This window comes from Camelus dromedarius, chromosome 25, assembly GCF_036321535.1.
Source record: "Camelus dromedarius isolate mCamDro1 chromosome 25, mCamDro1.pat, whole genome shotgun sequence".
NCBI classification, from domain to species: domain Eukaryota; kingdom Metazoa; phylum Chordata; class Mammalia; order Artiodactyla; family Camelidae; genus Camelus; species Camelus dromedarius.
In genome coordinates, this window is record NC_087460.1 from 3,486,574 (window position 1) to 3,503,525 (window position 16,952).

At 44.9% G+C, this 16,952-nt stretch overlaps 2 protein-coding genes across 5 annotated transcripts in view; both read left to right on the forward strand.

Moving 5' to 3' along the window:
* The window catches only part of RAD51AP1 (RAD51 associated protein 1), a 35,424-nt gene that overhangs the window by 14,245 nt on the left and 4,227 nt on the right, over positions 1–16,952 (forward strand). Inside the window, exon 9 of one of the 4 annotated variants that reach the window (XM_064478953.1) lies at positions 675–2,872. The exons of 2 other annotated variants lie outside the window; for them this stretch is intronic. In XM_064478953.1, coding sequence (XP_064335023.1) covers positions 675–829 — 155 coding nt within the window. In that variant the 3' untranslated portion in view covers positions 830–2,872. Of the gene's footprint in view, positions 1–674; positions 2,873–16,952 lie in introns of those variants that run through there. One more of the 4 variants, XM_010982796.3, reaches the window with a different exon arrangement.
* Positions 1–16,952, forward strand: part of DYRK4 (dual specificity tyrosine phosphorylation regulated kinase 4) — a 45,538-nt gene that overhangs the window by 4,863 nt on the left and 23,723 nt on the right. The gene's annotated exons all lie outside the window — the stretch shown is intronic.

Consider the following 16,952-nt stretch of genomic DNA (forward strand, 5'->3'; position numbering starts at 1 on the left):
GAAACTAGAAACAACCCAAAAAGCGTGTTGTAGGAATTTGATCAATATATAGCATGTACGTGCAGTTAAGGCTGATAAATCAGATGGCTAGAAGCATGGAAGTGTTTGTAAATATTTATGTGGAGAAGGTTCACACAGGTGCACTTACTATGGCTAATCATGATCGACTACGAACACTTACGAGGATGAATTCTGAAATGTAATACTTGTCGGAAATAGTTGCTACGTTAGAGTGGTAGCATAAAGGAGACTAGCCTAAATAAATAAAAATGGTATTTATCGTATTTAGAGTTATTTAATATTTGAAAAAATAGATTCTGTAAGGAGTACTACTTGTAAAAGTTGCAGAATTTTAAAAAATGCATCAGTTTTATGCTACTACTTTAGAGAGATAATTGTGTGCATTTTTATATCCCTTTACAACCAACGTTCTTTGCTCCCAACTTCCCTGTTCAGCTTTCACGTTTAAAGTTTTAGTGTCATTACCTTGGCCTCTGGAGATGTTTGAAAATATGCAGTATTACGTATGTTCTGCTCTTTAGCACTTGCTTTTGATCTCATATATAACTTGATGGAACCTGCATAGCAGGATAATGCTGTATTTATTTATTTTTCGCCTCTTCTGTTTTATCAGCTGATCTTTGCTGTGAGGTTTCTGTCATTGTCAGTATCAGGTGATGTGTTTTTTCCAGCCGTATCCGGAAGCAGCAGTGGTGGCCGCAGCCCACTGACAGGCGTGTCTGTGAAGTCCCCAAATCAGAGTCTTCGCCTTGGCTTGTCCAGATTAGCGCGAGTTAAACCTTTGCATCCCACTGCTGCTAGTAGCTGAGCGAAGTAGCAAGGGAATGGCTGATTAAGAGTCTCAGTTTTATAAGTGTGTTTATATTTGAGGAGGGTATTGTAATATAAAGGAATCCTTCAATGTCATATAAATTATCTCTATGCCTTTGTGATTATATACTTCAGTAAGATGTTTGTTTATAAGAATTTTTACCTTGTCATGTCATTTCGCTCTGGAGCGCACATTCTCTTTCCCTTATATGTATATAGTAAGTCATTGCCATTGAGTGGCTGTCAGTTTGAGGTGGAGGATGTCCACATTACATGCTGGTCTTTCCTAGTAACACAGTGCTTGTCTCTGGCTTTGTCTAGTTTATGGCAGCTGAACTTTAACTGTTCAGAGTTCATCTGGCAAAAGGAAAATTCCCATTTCTCCCAGGAGACATTTCTGAAATCTTATGTTTCATAAACTACAATGTCAGTTTTATTGCAATGATGTTTCATATTTTACCCAAAAGTTTCTATATCCTGCATTAAAACAGTTGCTATACTATAGGGTATGTCTCCTCCTTAGAAATAGATGGTTATTGTGTAGCAAACAGAATTTCGGGACATTTTATGAAGCCCTCAGTCCAAATGTTTAATAAAAGCAAGAAAGTTTTGATACGCTCTTTTACTGGATAGCAATACATCCATCAGTCTCTAATTGTCTACATTTTGTAATAAAATGAATGCTTTGCAAAAAAAAAAAAATGTTAGCCCTTTTGTTGTCAATATAGAGAGGAATCTACGGTTGCAGCAAAAGCAGTCCTAAGAGGGAAGTTCATAGCAATATAGGCCTTCCTCAGAAAAGAAGAACAATCTCAAATAAACAACCTAACCTGCCACCTAAAAGAATTAGGAAAAGCACAAACAAAACCCAAAGTCAGCAGAAGGAAAGAAAGAATAAAGATCAGAGAGGAAATAAATAGAGATTAAAAAAAAACAGTAGAAAAAAATCAGTCAAACCAAGAGCTGGTTTTGGGAAAGAATAAACAAAATGGACAAACCTCTGGCCTGGCTCACCCCGAAGAAAGGAGAGAGCATGTAAGTAAACAGAACAAGCAGCGAAAGCGGAGCGCTCACAGCCCCCAGCACAGAAACACGAAGGGCCACGAGGGACCACTGTGAGCAGCTACATGGCAATAAGCCGGACGACGCAGAAGAAATGGACACGTTTCTAGAAACGTACAGCCCACCAAAACTGAATCCAGAAGAAATAGATCATTTGAACAGCCAATCACTAGAAGTGAAATAGAATCAGCAATGAAAAACCTCCCTACAAACAGAAGTCCAGGACCAGACGGCTTCACCGGAGGTTCTACCAAACATACAAAGAAGAGCTCATACCAGTCCTTCTCCAGCTCTTCCAAAAGATTGAAGAGGAGGGAATACTCCCAGACTCTATTCTATGAAGCCAGCATCATGCTGATACCAAAGCCAAAGACACTACCAAAAAGGAGAGCTGTAAGTCCATATTGTCAATGAACATAGATGCAAAAGTCCTCAACAAAATGGTAGCAAACAGAACCCAACAACGCATAAAAAAGGACCATACACCGTGATCAAGTTGGGTTCATCCCAGGGACACAAGGATGGTTCAACATACGCAAATCAAAATCAATCAATGTGACACATACACCACATCCACAAGAGAAAGGGCAAAAGTCACATGATCATCTCAACAGATGCAGACAATATACAGGGGACGTGCTGTTAATCGCTGTGCTAAGCCAGTGCTTCAGAGGGTGGCTGTGAGGTGCTTGGTCATCCCTGTTGATGAGACAGCATGATGAAGTGACGCAGCTCTTCGGGAAGCTTAGATCTGAATTCACTGTGAATAAAAGTGGTCATAGATATTTTACATTTGTGGCGAGAATTTCAACCAGCTCCCCTCATCACTTTTTAATAATTCTTTGAATCATGTTAACCATTAAAAAGTGTGTACTACTTAGCTCAGTTCTTCTCGGGTTCATGGGATCATCTGTGTTCATGAGAAAACAGGTGATTAGAATCACGATTAAAGCGAGCGAGCGCCTGCCTGTCGCTGTCATGCTCGTTTCCTGTCTGGTGCGTATTTTCACACTGCCGTGCGCCCCTCGCCTACCCCCCGCCACCCCTTCTTCAGAACATCTCCCAGCTACACGGCGTTGAGGCGCTCGCTCTACCTGGTGCAGTTTAACAGGAAACACCTATCAGGAGCCCGCCCTGGGTTAAGTGCTGGTGTCACCGGTTAATCACCTGGACCAGCCTGAGGAGCCTGTTTTCTCCGTGTTGTCCACATGAATGGCTTCTACTGAAAGCTACCTTCTGTCTGTCAGAACCGGCCTTGCAGAAGGCACTCCTGACCTTTCTGTTGCCAAATCCAGGGCACAGTTTTCTCGCCTGACCTTGCTGTAGACCCTGTGCACCATACCCTGCTTAGTACTGTTTATTTCCTGGGCTCCTGTGACTCCATTCTTCTGTAATTTGCCCGCATCTCCCTGCCGACTCTTCGTTATTTTGCAGCTTTCTGATCTTTGCGTCAGCTGTACCCGCTCCTCTCACCACCGTATCATGTTCTGTGGGGCCCCATTCTTTTCCCCCGCCCCTGTCTTTTTTAAGGCTTGAGTGACTGTGACTGCCGAGTCAGGGTCTTGAGCCCAGACCTTGCCCTTGACACGGCCTGTTGCCCGGTCCGTTGCTGATTTGTTGTAGGCCATCGCTGAACAACGCCTCCCCTACCCCAGCGTGTTCCCTCTTGTGTTTTCTGTTAGTAAAGAGCAGCACCTTCAATCAGCGCAGGTGCCTGGGGCACTTTCGCCCTTCACGTCCTGTCCCCAAGCCCTGTTCCGTTTCCTGCATTTCTCAAAATCTCTGTCTCCTTCCACTTGCTGTCCTCACTCTGACATATCATCACTTACCACTTCTACCCAGCATCTTGGCCTCTTGGTCACCTACTCTGGCCTCCTCTTCAAGCCATTATTACTAGACGGAGTTTTCTAAAATAAAATCTGAGCACCAACACCCCTCTTCTTAAAATCAGCACACGTGCTCCTTGTCCTGTTTAGTTCGGGAGCCATTTCTAATCAGACTGGCCCCTGCCCACGTCCTGGGCCTTGCCTGGTGCCGCCCTGTGCGCGCGTGACCCCTGCCACACCACACTGCATGCTGGTGCCGTGGCTTCCAGTCTTCAGATCCTTCCTTCTTACTTGCCTTCTTTACGCTAATTCCTACTTGTCCTTGAAGACTCAGATTCAACTTGGCTGTTTCAGAGAGCTTTATTTGAACGCCTGTCTCCTCCATGGATCAGTGTATTCCTCCAGGCCATGCTATTGACATTCAAATATTAAATTTAGTGTTTCCACTTTTAAAACCTGGTGCAGAGTACGTGCTCAAAAAGTGTCCATCTGACGAACAAATCATATCCAGAACTTTTACTACTTGCTTCTGATAACCAGAAACTTGAGGAGGGGGAGGGTAGGGATCATTTCATGAATCTGTTCAATCAACTCAAATCTCTCCATCCTGTGGATGCCCTTCAATTCTTGTCCCAAACCTGAAAGAACGGGGGAGGGGGTGCAAGAGAAGGGAAGCAGGAGGAAAAGGGGTATTTCTTTGGGCTGATGTGAAAGGTGGTTTGCGACCAGACCAGAGCCCAAGCCTTTCAGCTCCGGAGTCACAAAAAGGGCGGAAACCATTTCTATAGCGACGGGAGGAGGGTGTGGTCCTCCACCTGCACGCGGTTACGGGTCGGAGCCGGCAGCGCCCGCAGTCTGCGCAGGCCCGATGCAGCTCCTCCCACCGCCCACCCGCATCGGCACCAAGTAAGGGAGGGGGCGGCGCGCGCGTCCCAGCGTCCGGGCAGCAGGTGGCGGGCGCGAGACCTAGCGGGGAGAGGGTGCAGGCGAGAAGGGGTGTGGGCCGGAGGAGGGGTGGGCGGTGTCAGGGCAGAGAGACGGCAAGTACCATTTCAGATTTCTCTCTGAGCCGTTGCATCCTCACAGCCCATCAGTGTACTGTTGTGTTGGGACAATGTGTCGCTGGCTTGGGCTGAGTGCAGGTTGGGGAGAGGTGGATTTTAGGGAACTCATAAGACCTGCCGGCACTCTGCTTCCGACCCTGACCCCGACGACGTGGGGCACGAGCGTTCTGCCCCCTTTCTTGATCTTCACTGCACGTCTAGTCCTCTTCGTCGTCAAAAAGTGAGTCCACCAGGATAGGCTGCTAACCAGCCTTTCCCGAGCAGCCCATGTGCCTGCCGGGCACCAAGCCACACTGTCCTCTACGTGGTACTTGCCACTCGAGGGTAATTCCCGGTATTAGCAAAGTTTTTCCTTCAAAGGGGGATGAACAGTGCAGAATTTGGGATCTTTAAAAAGTCCATAGTTAATTTGTGGCCTTTACTGTTTGAAGTGTCCATCAGTCAATTCAGGGCTCAAGTAACCTGTCTCCCCTCTGACTTTGTTTTAAATGACTGGCGGTCAACAATCTTAAGTCAGGCTTCACCGCTCAGGCTTCAGTAGAGACTTGGTAGAAGTGTGAGGCCGTTTAAATAGAAAGTTCAAGCCATGAAAGGCCCATGTAAGTGTCCTTTGTCGCCAGTCTCTTTTGAGGGATTTAATCACCTCCATGTGGTAGGTACAGAAAATCTAGGCTTTCCAAGGATTTCTCTGAACACAGACTCTGCCAGGTTGGTTCTGTGACCTAAGGCTGTTATTTCCTGCCTTCGTTTGGTCCTTGTAAAGAGGGTGATGATAAACCTGCAGGAAGTCTAATGTGCCCGCCACTTTCCGACTGTTGTTGTCGGCACCTGGGCAGAAGTGCATCTTCCCAACGTGTGGAGGACCAGGGCCGGGAGTCAGTGGTTATAGCTGAGCCCAAGCCCAACGTGAGTGGGTTTTGACTGCTAAAAAGAGCAAATACTGGTCTAGGCTGCATTTATAGAAATTCCGTGACCCGATGAGGGATGCAGCATTCTGGCTGTCTGACATAGCACTGATCAGAACTTAATCTAGACTCTAGAAGACCACAGCCCCTCTAAGAGGTCATTAAACACTGGAAAACAGAGAGGGACAGCCACAGTCCAGGCTCAGCGTGATGCTCCATCATCAGATGAGGAGGGGTTTGAAATAGAACCACACGATGCCTGGGGATGAGCAGGTGCTGGGGAGTCAAAAAGCCACAGTTGTGAAGACGGAAGAGCTCTTGAGCGGAAGACCGGGGGTGCGTGCTTGGTTGCTCCGTAGAGGATAACAAGTGTCAGTGGAGGCTGTTTCTCCGCGTCGCTTCTTCAGCCAGCATTTGTGGGGCACCAACCACACGGACATTAACAGCAGGGCGTGAAATGGGATGCCTGGGGGGAAAGCAGTGCATCCTGGTCCAGGAACATTCAAGCAGAGATGAGGGATTTCCTGGGATGCTCTCGAGGGGATTCCTAGCCGGGGAGGGAAGATGGGTGAGACGGTTTCTAAAAGCTTCCAGCTCTTAGTCTGTGAGTCTGTGGACCATGAAGAGTTTCAAGAATAACTGCACTGGACCCTCCCTTCCACTTCCCCAAATCCCCACTTAAACTGGATCCCATAAACTTATGAGAGAGTTAATGTTTCTTCTTGTCATGAGTTAATAATTCTGGGAAATGTGCTCTGAATGAAGAAGATGCAAAAGTGGCTGAATGAGATCCAGAAAAAGTGTTTCTACCAATTATCCCCTTTTCTTCTACAGGCTTTAAGTGACGGATATATCCATATTTTAGGTGAAAAGGTGCTTGTGGCAAGAGCATGGTCTGCTCTGCAGGCAGCTGGGGGACGTGGGGCTTTTTGCTGGGTGTCCTAAGATGCTAAGCTCCGCACTAGCTCATCATCCTCTCTCGGCTCCCGTCTCCCTCTGCCCTGAGCACCTGGGGACTGGCACCCAGGTGTTCCCCCTCCCGACCTCGCTGGCCACCAGAAGGGAGACGGAGGAGCAGCAGTGTCTGGGCTGTGCTCTTGGACCTGCGGCCTCTTCTTCTCCAAGTGCTGCCTTCTTCCCGCGTGGGGCCCAGGGCCATGACCTCTGTTTCACTCCTAATGCCAGTTTACTCTCCTTCCGGCAGGACTAAAATGGATGCTAAAAAGCCAAGTGTGACATCCTTCCCGATTCTGAAAGCAAGAAGGAAACAAAATCTCACCTCTGTGAAGGTGAGGAATATCATTTGGGGAAGAGAGGTTTCGTCATGAAATCTTGGGGACCCCAGACCCAGTGGGGTTGTCATACCCCAAGCACCTTTGATGACAGGGTGACAGGAAGGTGCAGAGGCAGGTCTGGGTGGGCTTGAGGGAAAGTCAGCTGGACAGCCAGGATGTAGTTTCTTGAACTTGAGAACTGCAAGGTCTTAATCTAACAGACAAGGCATCTTGGGCTAGTGTCTCTTCCACAGTGTTTATTATTCTGCTTCTGTTTCTATATCTGGACCCACACTGGAAGTGTCCTAGAATGGTTTTGATAAAGTATCCAAGACCATTTCTAGAAACGGTGTCTTTCTTTTTTTTTTCTATAACAGACATGGTGTTTTTCTTTTTACTTTTCCTCAAAAAGTAGTAAAACGCCACAGCACTGAAGGTGATACTGTGATGTGGTGACTTTGTGATTACCACTTACAAGGGCAACATCTAAATCAGGTGTAGTTTTTTTGTCTGGGCTGAATTTTTAATCTTTTTTATGGTAGTATAGTCAGTTTATCAAGTGTATTTTTAAATCTGACACCTTCAGTTTGGATTTCATAACTTAACTCAAAAGATCATATTGTCTGGGATCTTTGTTCTGAAAACTTGGCAGCAAACCGCAGCCCAGAGCATTCAGGTTTGGCTTTCTGAACGCTGCCTGCATCCCTGATTGGGAGGGCGAGTTCAGCAGCCTGCCCAAGGCCTAGTGAAAATTCTCCCTGTAAGTCATCACCACCTCCTTAAAATTAATGGCTCCTGGGTCACCTCTTCCAGGCAGTATTCCTGACTTAACCTTCTCCCCCTCAGGACTATGAGTCATCAACTTATTCCCTAAAGCAAAGCCTGTTGTTCCCCATTCCTACCCCTGCTATGACCACATCCAGCAAAGAACATTTTGCAATTTATAGGTACAAACATTTATGAATACCTAAAACATGTCCTTTGATAAAACAAATTAATACAAGATCTTTGAAATAGTAAATCTACAGCAAAACGTGATAATATCATAAAGATAACATTTTGTTCAAATTTTAAAATATTATGCAGACAGAACAGTCTTGGTCATGGTTTTACTTTGGCAAAATAATCAAGAGTTTTGCAGCTTACTTTTTCCTTAGCCACCTTTATTGGGTACTTAGATGACACTCGTAAGAACCTTAGAGGCAAGTACTGTTATCCCCATTTTACAGATGGAGCAGGTGAGGTTCAAGTGAAGTTAACTAGCCCATGGCCATAAATCAATGAGTGGAGGACAGAATTTGAATCCTTTTTGGGTTTTTTGTTTTTTTTTTTGGCAGGGGGAGGAAGTAATTAGCTTTATCTACTTGTTTATTTTAATGAAGGTACCAGGGATCAAACCCAGGACCTCGTGCATACTAAGCATGTGCTCCACCCCTGAGCTGTACCCTCCCCTCTCGAACCCATATTCTTACCAGTCTCTTCCATGCCTCTCCATGCCTCTTTGCTGAGTAATGTCAACTCTGTTAAGTGTTGCCTTATATAAAGTTCCTTAACACACTGAATTTATTTACATTAATTTTAAGGAAAGGAAATTCTGCTGCAGTTACAATCATAAATAAAATTTTAAAATCACATTCCAGATAAGTTTATTTCTGTTGTAATTTACAATAACTGCTGACATGTCAGTATCATTTAAAAATACTATTTAACCTTATAACTATTGTCTGTACAGCAGTGGTTAGTCTGATGGGTCCTAAGTAAATGTCTTTTCACTCTCTGTGCATTTTCCTCAAGGGAATTCTCATCCAGTTGAAGCTAGTCTATTCAACTTAGGGAAATGCAAATAAATCGAAAACTGTTCTCAGCACATGAACTCTTGGGTTTCAGTGCATGGTTATGACGTTAGTTGGAGGAGGAAAGGAGAGAATTAGAATCTCTTCACCTGAAAAAAGCCACTGAAGTTGAGAGATCTGTGGATCTCAGCCTATCAACTGCCCCAAGCAGGTGTTGAAAAATATTTTACATATTTAAGTAAATGAATAATAATTTATATTTATTTCATGATATTTAACATTGTGTTATAAAGATAATGTTTATAACAATAAATAAATATTTAAAATGTGGATCTTGATAGTGTTTCAGCTAAGGGATTTTGTAAAATGTGTTTTTTTTTAAAGAATTGTTTCCCCTGGCTTTGAGACAACGGGTGGTCTTTATCCGGTTCTTTTTAAAATGCCCCCGTTCATTTGGCTACAACGTGGTAGAACAGTAGAGCCGTCTGCTGCTGAGAGATCTCCGGGGTCCTGTGGCTTCGATGTCTCCCTTCAGTGCGAGGGTCACAGAACCCTCATAGAGCCGCTGGGTGACACAGCACCCCTCTGCCCTTCGGGAAAATGCTCTCGCGTTATGGTTTACCCTGACTGCCGGCAGGGGGTCATACCCTCGCCCTGAGTCCTCAGTTCTCTCAGCTAGTAAGCTGGAGGATGTTTGGCTCTCCTGCAACTCTATTCAAAGAGAACAGTCTGGCCTTGCAGCCACTTCGGGGACTGGAGTTGCTGGCAGAACTCCGGTGTCTCAGGGGAGGCCATCCCAGGGGAAGAACCTGGGAGGAGCCTGAGGAAGGGAACTCTGTTGACCCTGGATGTTTTATTACCGTTTCCCTGACAATTAGTGAGCAGGGGGAGTGGGTGTCACAAAGGATACCGAGAGCGTGCTAAAGACGCTTTGTCTACTTTGAGCACTAGGAGAGCAAGCATTGTTCTGTTATTTTGATTCTATCCTGTAAGTCATTCAGCTGGTGAATACCACCTCCTTAGACAGGTCTTCCCTCACCACCCTTTCTGTTATGTTACATATTTGTTTACTTGTTTATTGTCTGTCTCATCCTCTAGCCACTGGCCACCATATTGACTATGAGGCTACGGGGCCCTTGACACAGGCAGGTCCAAATCGGGGTGTGCTGTCCGTGAAAAGTACACACCAGGTTTCAAAGGCTTGGTGTGAGAAAACACACAGGAAATATCTTACTGATGACTTTTTATCATTGGGTGAATTTTAGAATACATTAATTAATACTTCAGTCACATTGTAAAAATAATTTTATATTGATTACATGTTAAAATAGTATTCTGAATATGTTGTGTTAAAGAAAATATATTGTTACAATTAATTTCACCTTTTTTTTTTTTTTTCACTTTTTAAATGTGACTGCTGGGAAATTTAAAACGCCCCGCATGGCTTGTGTTACACACCTGCTGGGCAGCGCTGCTGTTGAGAGGAAGCTCCTTAACAGCACAGGTGTTCTTGGTCTGGTTCAGCGCTGAATTGCCAGAACCTTGGACAATGCCTGGCACAGATTAGCGTTTGATGTGTACTCTTGTAATAGAAATTGGGGAAGTATTTATTCATTTGTTCTCTCTGCAAATATTTACTGAGTTTCTATTCATCTCAAGAACTGTTCTAGGTGCTAGGGAAACTGGAGAAGAAAACAGGCAAAAACAAAACAAAACAAAAAACCAAACTTCTCATGTGGCTTAAAATTGGGATTCTTTGTAGAAAGTCCAGATGGTGCCGACAGCGGTGAGAATGGTGGTGACCAGCTCTCATCCTCCTCACTGAGGTGGAGCTGAGACTGAACTAGATCAGTGGTTTCCAACCTTGGTCGTATATCACTAGGGGAGATTTTAAAGATCACTGAAATCAGAATCTGCAGGGGTCACGGACAATTATTTTTAAAAGTTCTTTTCTATCGCTTGCGGACTGATACGCATTTAAATGCCAACTGCGAGACCTTCGTTAGACTGTCTCTGACAGCTTGTTGGTTGTGACCCTGGAACAGTTGTTCCTACATCCCCTAGTTATGGTGGGATTAAGCAAGAGAAGAGGACTTACGCTTGCTGGCTGGCAAATGTTGAAAGCCCAGTAAATACTGGTTGCTTTCATTTTCTTTCCTCCTCTGCATTTACCAGAAAGGGGTTTCCCATGGGAGACAGGCTTATAATGAGCCTCCCCTAGCAGAAGAGGCTATGAGGGCCACGCATTCTGTCTCCTTTCTGTAATCAGTACTCCATAGGAACAACAATCAGTCTGACCAGGTGGCGTTGCAAAGGAATTGAATCCACAATCAGTCACAAGTGTAGAGACAACAAGCAGCAGAGACTCCAGCCTCCAGTTTTGGTGTGGTACCCTATTATTTACAGAATGAACCCACCTTTTACATGCAAATGGACGGTTCAAGCTAGAAGAACTTAAAATGATCACAGAACTAAAACGTCAAAACATTTTGCGAATAGAACCACAAGCAGCCAATCTAGGATTGGTGGCTCATTGAAAAGTAGGCCTCGCATGCAGTCTAACACCTGTGTTTGGGTGACCTGGGGAGTGAGCGCTCACAGACTTTCCCTGTTCTCCCCTAGGGCCCCGCTCTTCCTCCCGAGATGTACATAGTAGGCACCAGGCCCTTCGTTCCGCATTCCCATGCGTGCTCTCCATTTGAGAGAGAGGAGGCCAAAGTCCTGAGTTTACCTTCAGCTGTCGTGACAGGAGGTGGGGCCAGCGGGCGTCGGGGAGTGTCTCTGGTACCAGGATGCATCAGAGCGAGTAGACAACTCCTCCTGAAAACTTCCTCAGACCATACAACTTAGAGTCTCTCTGCTTGACACTGGAGGTGGGATGAGGCAATGTTAGAAATACAGCCCCTGCCCCTATATGTGTTGAGCTTTTTACATTTGCTCTTTTCAACAATGTTGAGGGAGTCAACACCCCCATTTTTCAGAGGAGAAAACGGGGACCCAAGGGGATTAAACAGGTTACTAGTAAAAGTAATTCTGCTGAGAAAGGCTGAAAGCACAATTCAGATTTTATTCTGTAGTGCATTCATGCTTTTTAAAATTGGTTTTTCTTTTTTAAAATTATTTATTTATTTATGGAAGTATAGTCAGTTACAACATGTCGATTCTGGTGTACAGCTGAAATTGGTTTTTTATTATTAAATGTTTAAACATGTGTAAGGTAGAAAGAATGAAAATACAGTGAGCACCTTCATGTGTATCCAACACACACTGTAAGAAAGATGGCCCCTGTGGGGTCCGCCCTATCTTATTTCCCCCTGTTCCTTGACCCCTTGGAGGTAACCACTCCCTTGAGTTTTACATTCTTATTGTTATTTCTAATTATTGCATTTATTATTTATTATTTTCATTGCTTTTCTTTATATGTCTCTAAACCTTCTAAACTATGTACTGTTTAAATTTGCAAGTTTTTTGTTTTTGTGGATATGAAATCATTCTGTTCAGTTTTCCTCTGCAGCTCACTTTGTATGCTCAGCACTACGCTAGCATACACTGGCCAGCATCTGGCTGGCGTTCCCTCGGACTGATCAGGGCGCCGCTCTGACTGGCCAGGGCCTGTGCCTCTTAGGTATTGCGAATATCACCGCTGTTCTTGGAACCTGTTTAGGAATCAGTTTCACTGCTGTAGTCAAGGGTAGGGGCACATCATACTTCTTACTGGCTTTATAGTTGGTGGGCATGTGTGTTTTTTCCCTTGTGTTTTTGCCATTGAAAACGGTGCTGTGCATGTTGTGGTGCGTGTCTCCTGGTGCACATGTGCAGGGGTTTCTAGAGTGTGCCCTTCGGAGGGGAATTGCTGGGTACCAGGGTATGTGAGTACCTAACTTTACCAGATGATGCCAACTGGTTTTGAAAACACTCGTACCGCTGTGCTTTGCCTCTAACAGGAGGTACACACACCAGTTGGCCCACATCCTTTTCATCACTTGATATTGTGTGGCTTTTTATTCTGCAAGCTTAGTAGACAATATTTTCCTGTATTTTAATGTACACTGTGTTGGTTATTAATGAGGTTGGCCATTTGTGTTTCCTCTTCTGTGGAGTGCCTGGTCGTGCTTGTTTTTGCATAAATATTTTTCTTTTGTGTTGTCTTTTTCTACTGATTTGTAGAATATTTATATATTATATATAACACATATAAATAAAATATAAATAAACATAAATAATGTACACAAACATTGTATTTATTTGTAAGTAAATATGAACTATTCAAAGCACTTACTGATCCTTTGCCAGCAGTACATGCTGCCAGTACCTTCTCCTAGCTGTTGACTTGCCTTCTGTGTACTTTATTCTTAAGAGCAGTTTTAGGTTTACAGGAAAATTGAGCAGAAACTAGAGTTCCGTTATGCCCCCCTCACCCCCCACAGCTTCTCCTTTTATTAACATCTGGCATCAGTGGACAGTTGTTGCAATTGGTGGATCAGTATTGATACATTATTATTAACTAAAGTCCATAGTTTACATTAAGGTTCACTCTTCCTGTTGTACACTTACTTGGTTTTGACAAATGTGTCATGTATCCACCATTACAACATCACACAGACTAGTTTCACTGACCTAATAAAAATGCACCATACTCCACTTTCTCACCACTCTTTCCCCTCCCCGAACCCCCGGTAACTGTTCTTTTTACTGTCTCTATAGTTTTGCCTTTTCCAGAATGTCATACTGTGTGTAGCCTTCTCAGACTGGCTCTTCCCCATAGCGATATGCATTTAAGCTTCCCTCCGTCTCTTTTTGTGGCTTGATAGCTCACTTTTTTAGTACTGAATAATACTCCATTGTCCACATGTACTACAGTGTATTCATTTGCCTTCTGAAAGACACCTTGGTTGCTTCCAAGTTTTGGCAATCGTGAATAAAACGCTACAAACATCCACTTGCAAGTCTTTGTCTGGACATATGGTGAAACTCCTTTGGCTGAAATCCAAGGAGCACTGTTGCTGGATTGTGTGGTAAGAATATGTTTAGTTTTGTAGGAAACCGCCAACCTGCCTTCTAAAGCGGCTGCGCCATTTTGCATCCCCAGCAGCAATGAGTAAGCGTTCCTGTGGCTCCACAGCCTCACCAGCATTTGGTGGTGTCAGTGCTCCAGATTTGGGTTATTCTAATGGATGTGTAGTGGCATCTCAGTGTTGTTTTAATTTGCATTTCCCTGATGACATAAGATGTAAAGCATCTTTTCATTTGCTTATTTGCCATCTGTGTATCATCTTTGGTGAAGGTCTTTTGTCCATTTTAAAATCACGTTGTTTGTTTTCTCATCGTTGAGTTTGAGTTCTTCGTATACGTTAGATAACAGTCCTTTATCAGATGTGTCTTGCAAATATTTTCTCCTGGTCTGTAGCGTGTCTTGACATATAATTGATATAATTTCAGGTGTACAACATAAGGATTTGATTTATGTCTATGTTGCAAAATAATTAACACAGCAAGTTTACTTGCCATCCAGCACTGTGCATAATTACAAGTTTTTCTTGTGATGAGGGCTTTTAAGATCTGCTCTCTGAGCAACTCTCAGATACATAATACAGTATGTTAACTGCAGTCATCATGTTGCACATTACATCCTCAGGTCTTATTTATCTCATAACTAGAGGTTTGTACCTTTTGATGCCCTTCACCCACTTTATCCACCCTGGCACCCCCGCCTCTGACAACTACCAATCTGTTCTCTGTATCTATGAGTCTGTGGGTTTTAAAAAAATTCCACATATAAGTGAAATCATACAGTATTTGTCTCTGTCTGACTTATCTCACTTAGCATAATGCCATCAAGGTCCGTCCATGTTGTTGCAAATGGCAGGGCTTCCTTCCCTTTTGTGGCTGAGTAGTGTGTGTATCTGTATCTGTATCGGCCCATCTTTCACATTTTCTTTATCTTTATCTGTTGATGGACACTTAGGTTTTTTGCATGTCTTCACTATTGTAAATAATGCTGCAGTGAACATCAGGGTACAGATACCTTTCTGAGATAGTTGTTTTGTTTTCTTTGGATAAATACTCAGAAGTGAACTTGCTGGATTATATGGTTGTTCTATTTTTAACTTTTTTGAGGAATCTCCATCCTATTTGCCATAGTGGCTGCACCAACTTATATTCCCACGAACAATGCACAAGGGCTCCCCTTCCCCCTCAACATCCTCACCAACACTTGTTATTTGTTGTGTTTTTGATAATAGCCATTCAAACAGGTGGAGGGTGATACCTAATTGTGGCTTTGCTTTGCATCTCCCTGACGATTAGTGATGTTGAGCATCTTTTCATGTGCCTGTTGGCCATCTGGATGACTTCTCTGAAAAAATATCTATTCTGCTCCTCTACTCATTTTTTAATTGGGTTGCTTTTTTTTTTCTATGTTGACTTGTTTAAGTTCTTTACATAATTTGGATATTAATCAATCCCTTACCAGATACAGGATTTGCAAATATTTTCTCCCATCCCATGGGCTGCCTTTTCATTTTGTTGATGGTTTCCTTTCCTGTGCAAAAGCTTCTTGGTTTGATGCAGTCCCACCCGTTTATTTTTGGGAGCGGCAGAGGGAGCGATGCTGTCTGTGACTTGCCGGAGGTCTGCGCAGCGACCGCAGCCTGGGACGTGAGGAGCAGGTGCCCAGCTGCGCTCTCTGACTCTGGGCGCTCTGCTGTGTGGAGTCGTGGAACTTGTTGTGTTCTGTGGAGAATCCCCAGAGCCTTCTCTCCTCTCCGCAGCACACCCTCTCCCTGCATCAGTGCTTTGGTTTTGAACTCTGGATTGTTCTGGCCTCTGGAAGGGATTGTGGAGCCTGCAAGGAGGGGCTGCGTTTCGCTATCACAGAACTCTAGCTACATTCATCCCACCAACCTGGACAGGCACGGAGAGATTATTGTTGTTCTTATTTTTTGTAAGGGGAGGAGGAAGCGACAAGGAGGAGCCAGCTAAGGAAACAGGGAAAGAGTCTGTGAGGTCTGACTCAGGCAGGGTCGTCTGATGGAGGGGTGTGCCTTTCTGAAAAGGCTGATGGCCTGGGGCAGGGGACCAGGCTGAGAGCTCAGATTCTTTCTCCCTAAGCAGACAGGACATGCCAGGTTCTGTCCAAGGTCATAGGATGAGGCGGTGCATCTGGGTATTCTGCTCTAACCAGCCCCACAAAGGGACCAGAACTGTTATCCTTTGGCTCCCAGAGTGGTGGGGGGGGGGCAGGAAATATGCTCCCTGTGACCCCTGGGTATACTGTGCATGTTGGGGAAGGGCGGCTGGCATGGTGAGAAAACAGAATAGGGAGGGGAGGACGGAGTTCGCCGGGGAGACGATGCTGATGCAGGAAGGACAGTTAGAGATGGCACCATCCTGTGCACCTGTTTCGTCCATTCCGATGTAGAAGTCACACATCGGTGAGGATGGGAGTGGGCTCCAGCTGGAGAGCCCTTCTTTTCTCAAACAGGCCATCTCCTTCGTCTGTTTCCCAGTGCTGGAAAGTCTTCCTTGAGTCGAGATTCATTTATTTGGAACAAAGCACTTCCTTTTCTAACAATTCTGCTGGAAATTGCAATTGTATTTGAGAAGGGGCGTGGACAGGGCTTCTCCAGTGTGAATTAGTGGTTGGGAGGCTTTTCTTCCCAGAGGCAGTGCTGGGAGCGGGAAGCCCTGGTCCTCGGGGGGAGTGGGGATGGGCAGCCATCCACGAGGGTGCTCACGTCAGAGCTCAGCCATCTCGAGGGCAGCTGAGAGTCGTCTCACTCTTTTGAGGACAGGTATGAGGGCTTCCTTCTCCCTCATTTTCCCCTTCCCCCTCCCCGCCTTCCCTTTCTTCCTTTAGCAAATATTTAAGTGCCTACTGTGTGTGAGTTTCAGTAAAGTCTTACTGTCCTGCAGAAGGCCGATGTCTAACAATCTCGTACAACAAACCTTTGCAGGTCCTGTGATAAGAGCAGGTACAAAGCCTGGGGTAGCGGGAGGGTTACACGTGTGAGAGGGAACAGTCCCAGAGGCTTCCTGGGGAAAGTGGCACCTTGGCTGGGGCTTGAATGTGGGTAAATTCGCACTTGGGTGGATCACAAGTGCTTGGAGTGGAGGAAGTGGTTGAAGCGTGGGAGAGGGAGTGCATCCCAGGCAGACACAGAGCAGGAGGAAGGCTCTGAGTTGTGAAACGGCGCAG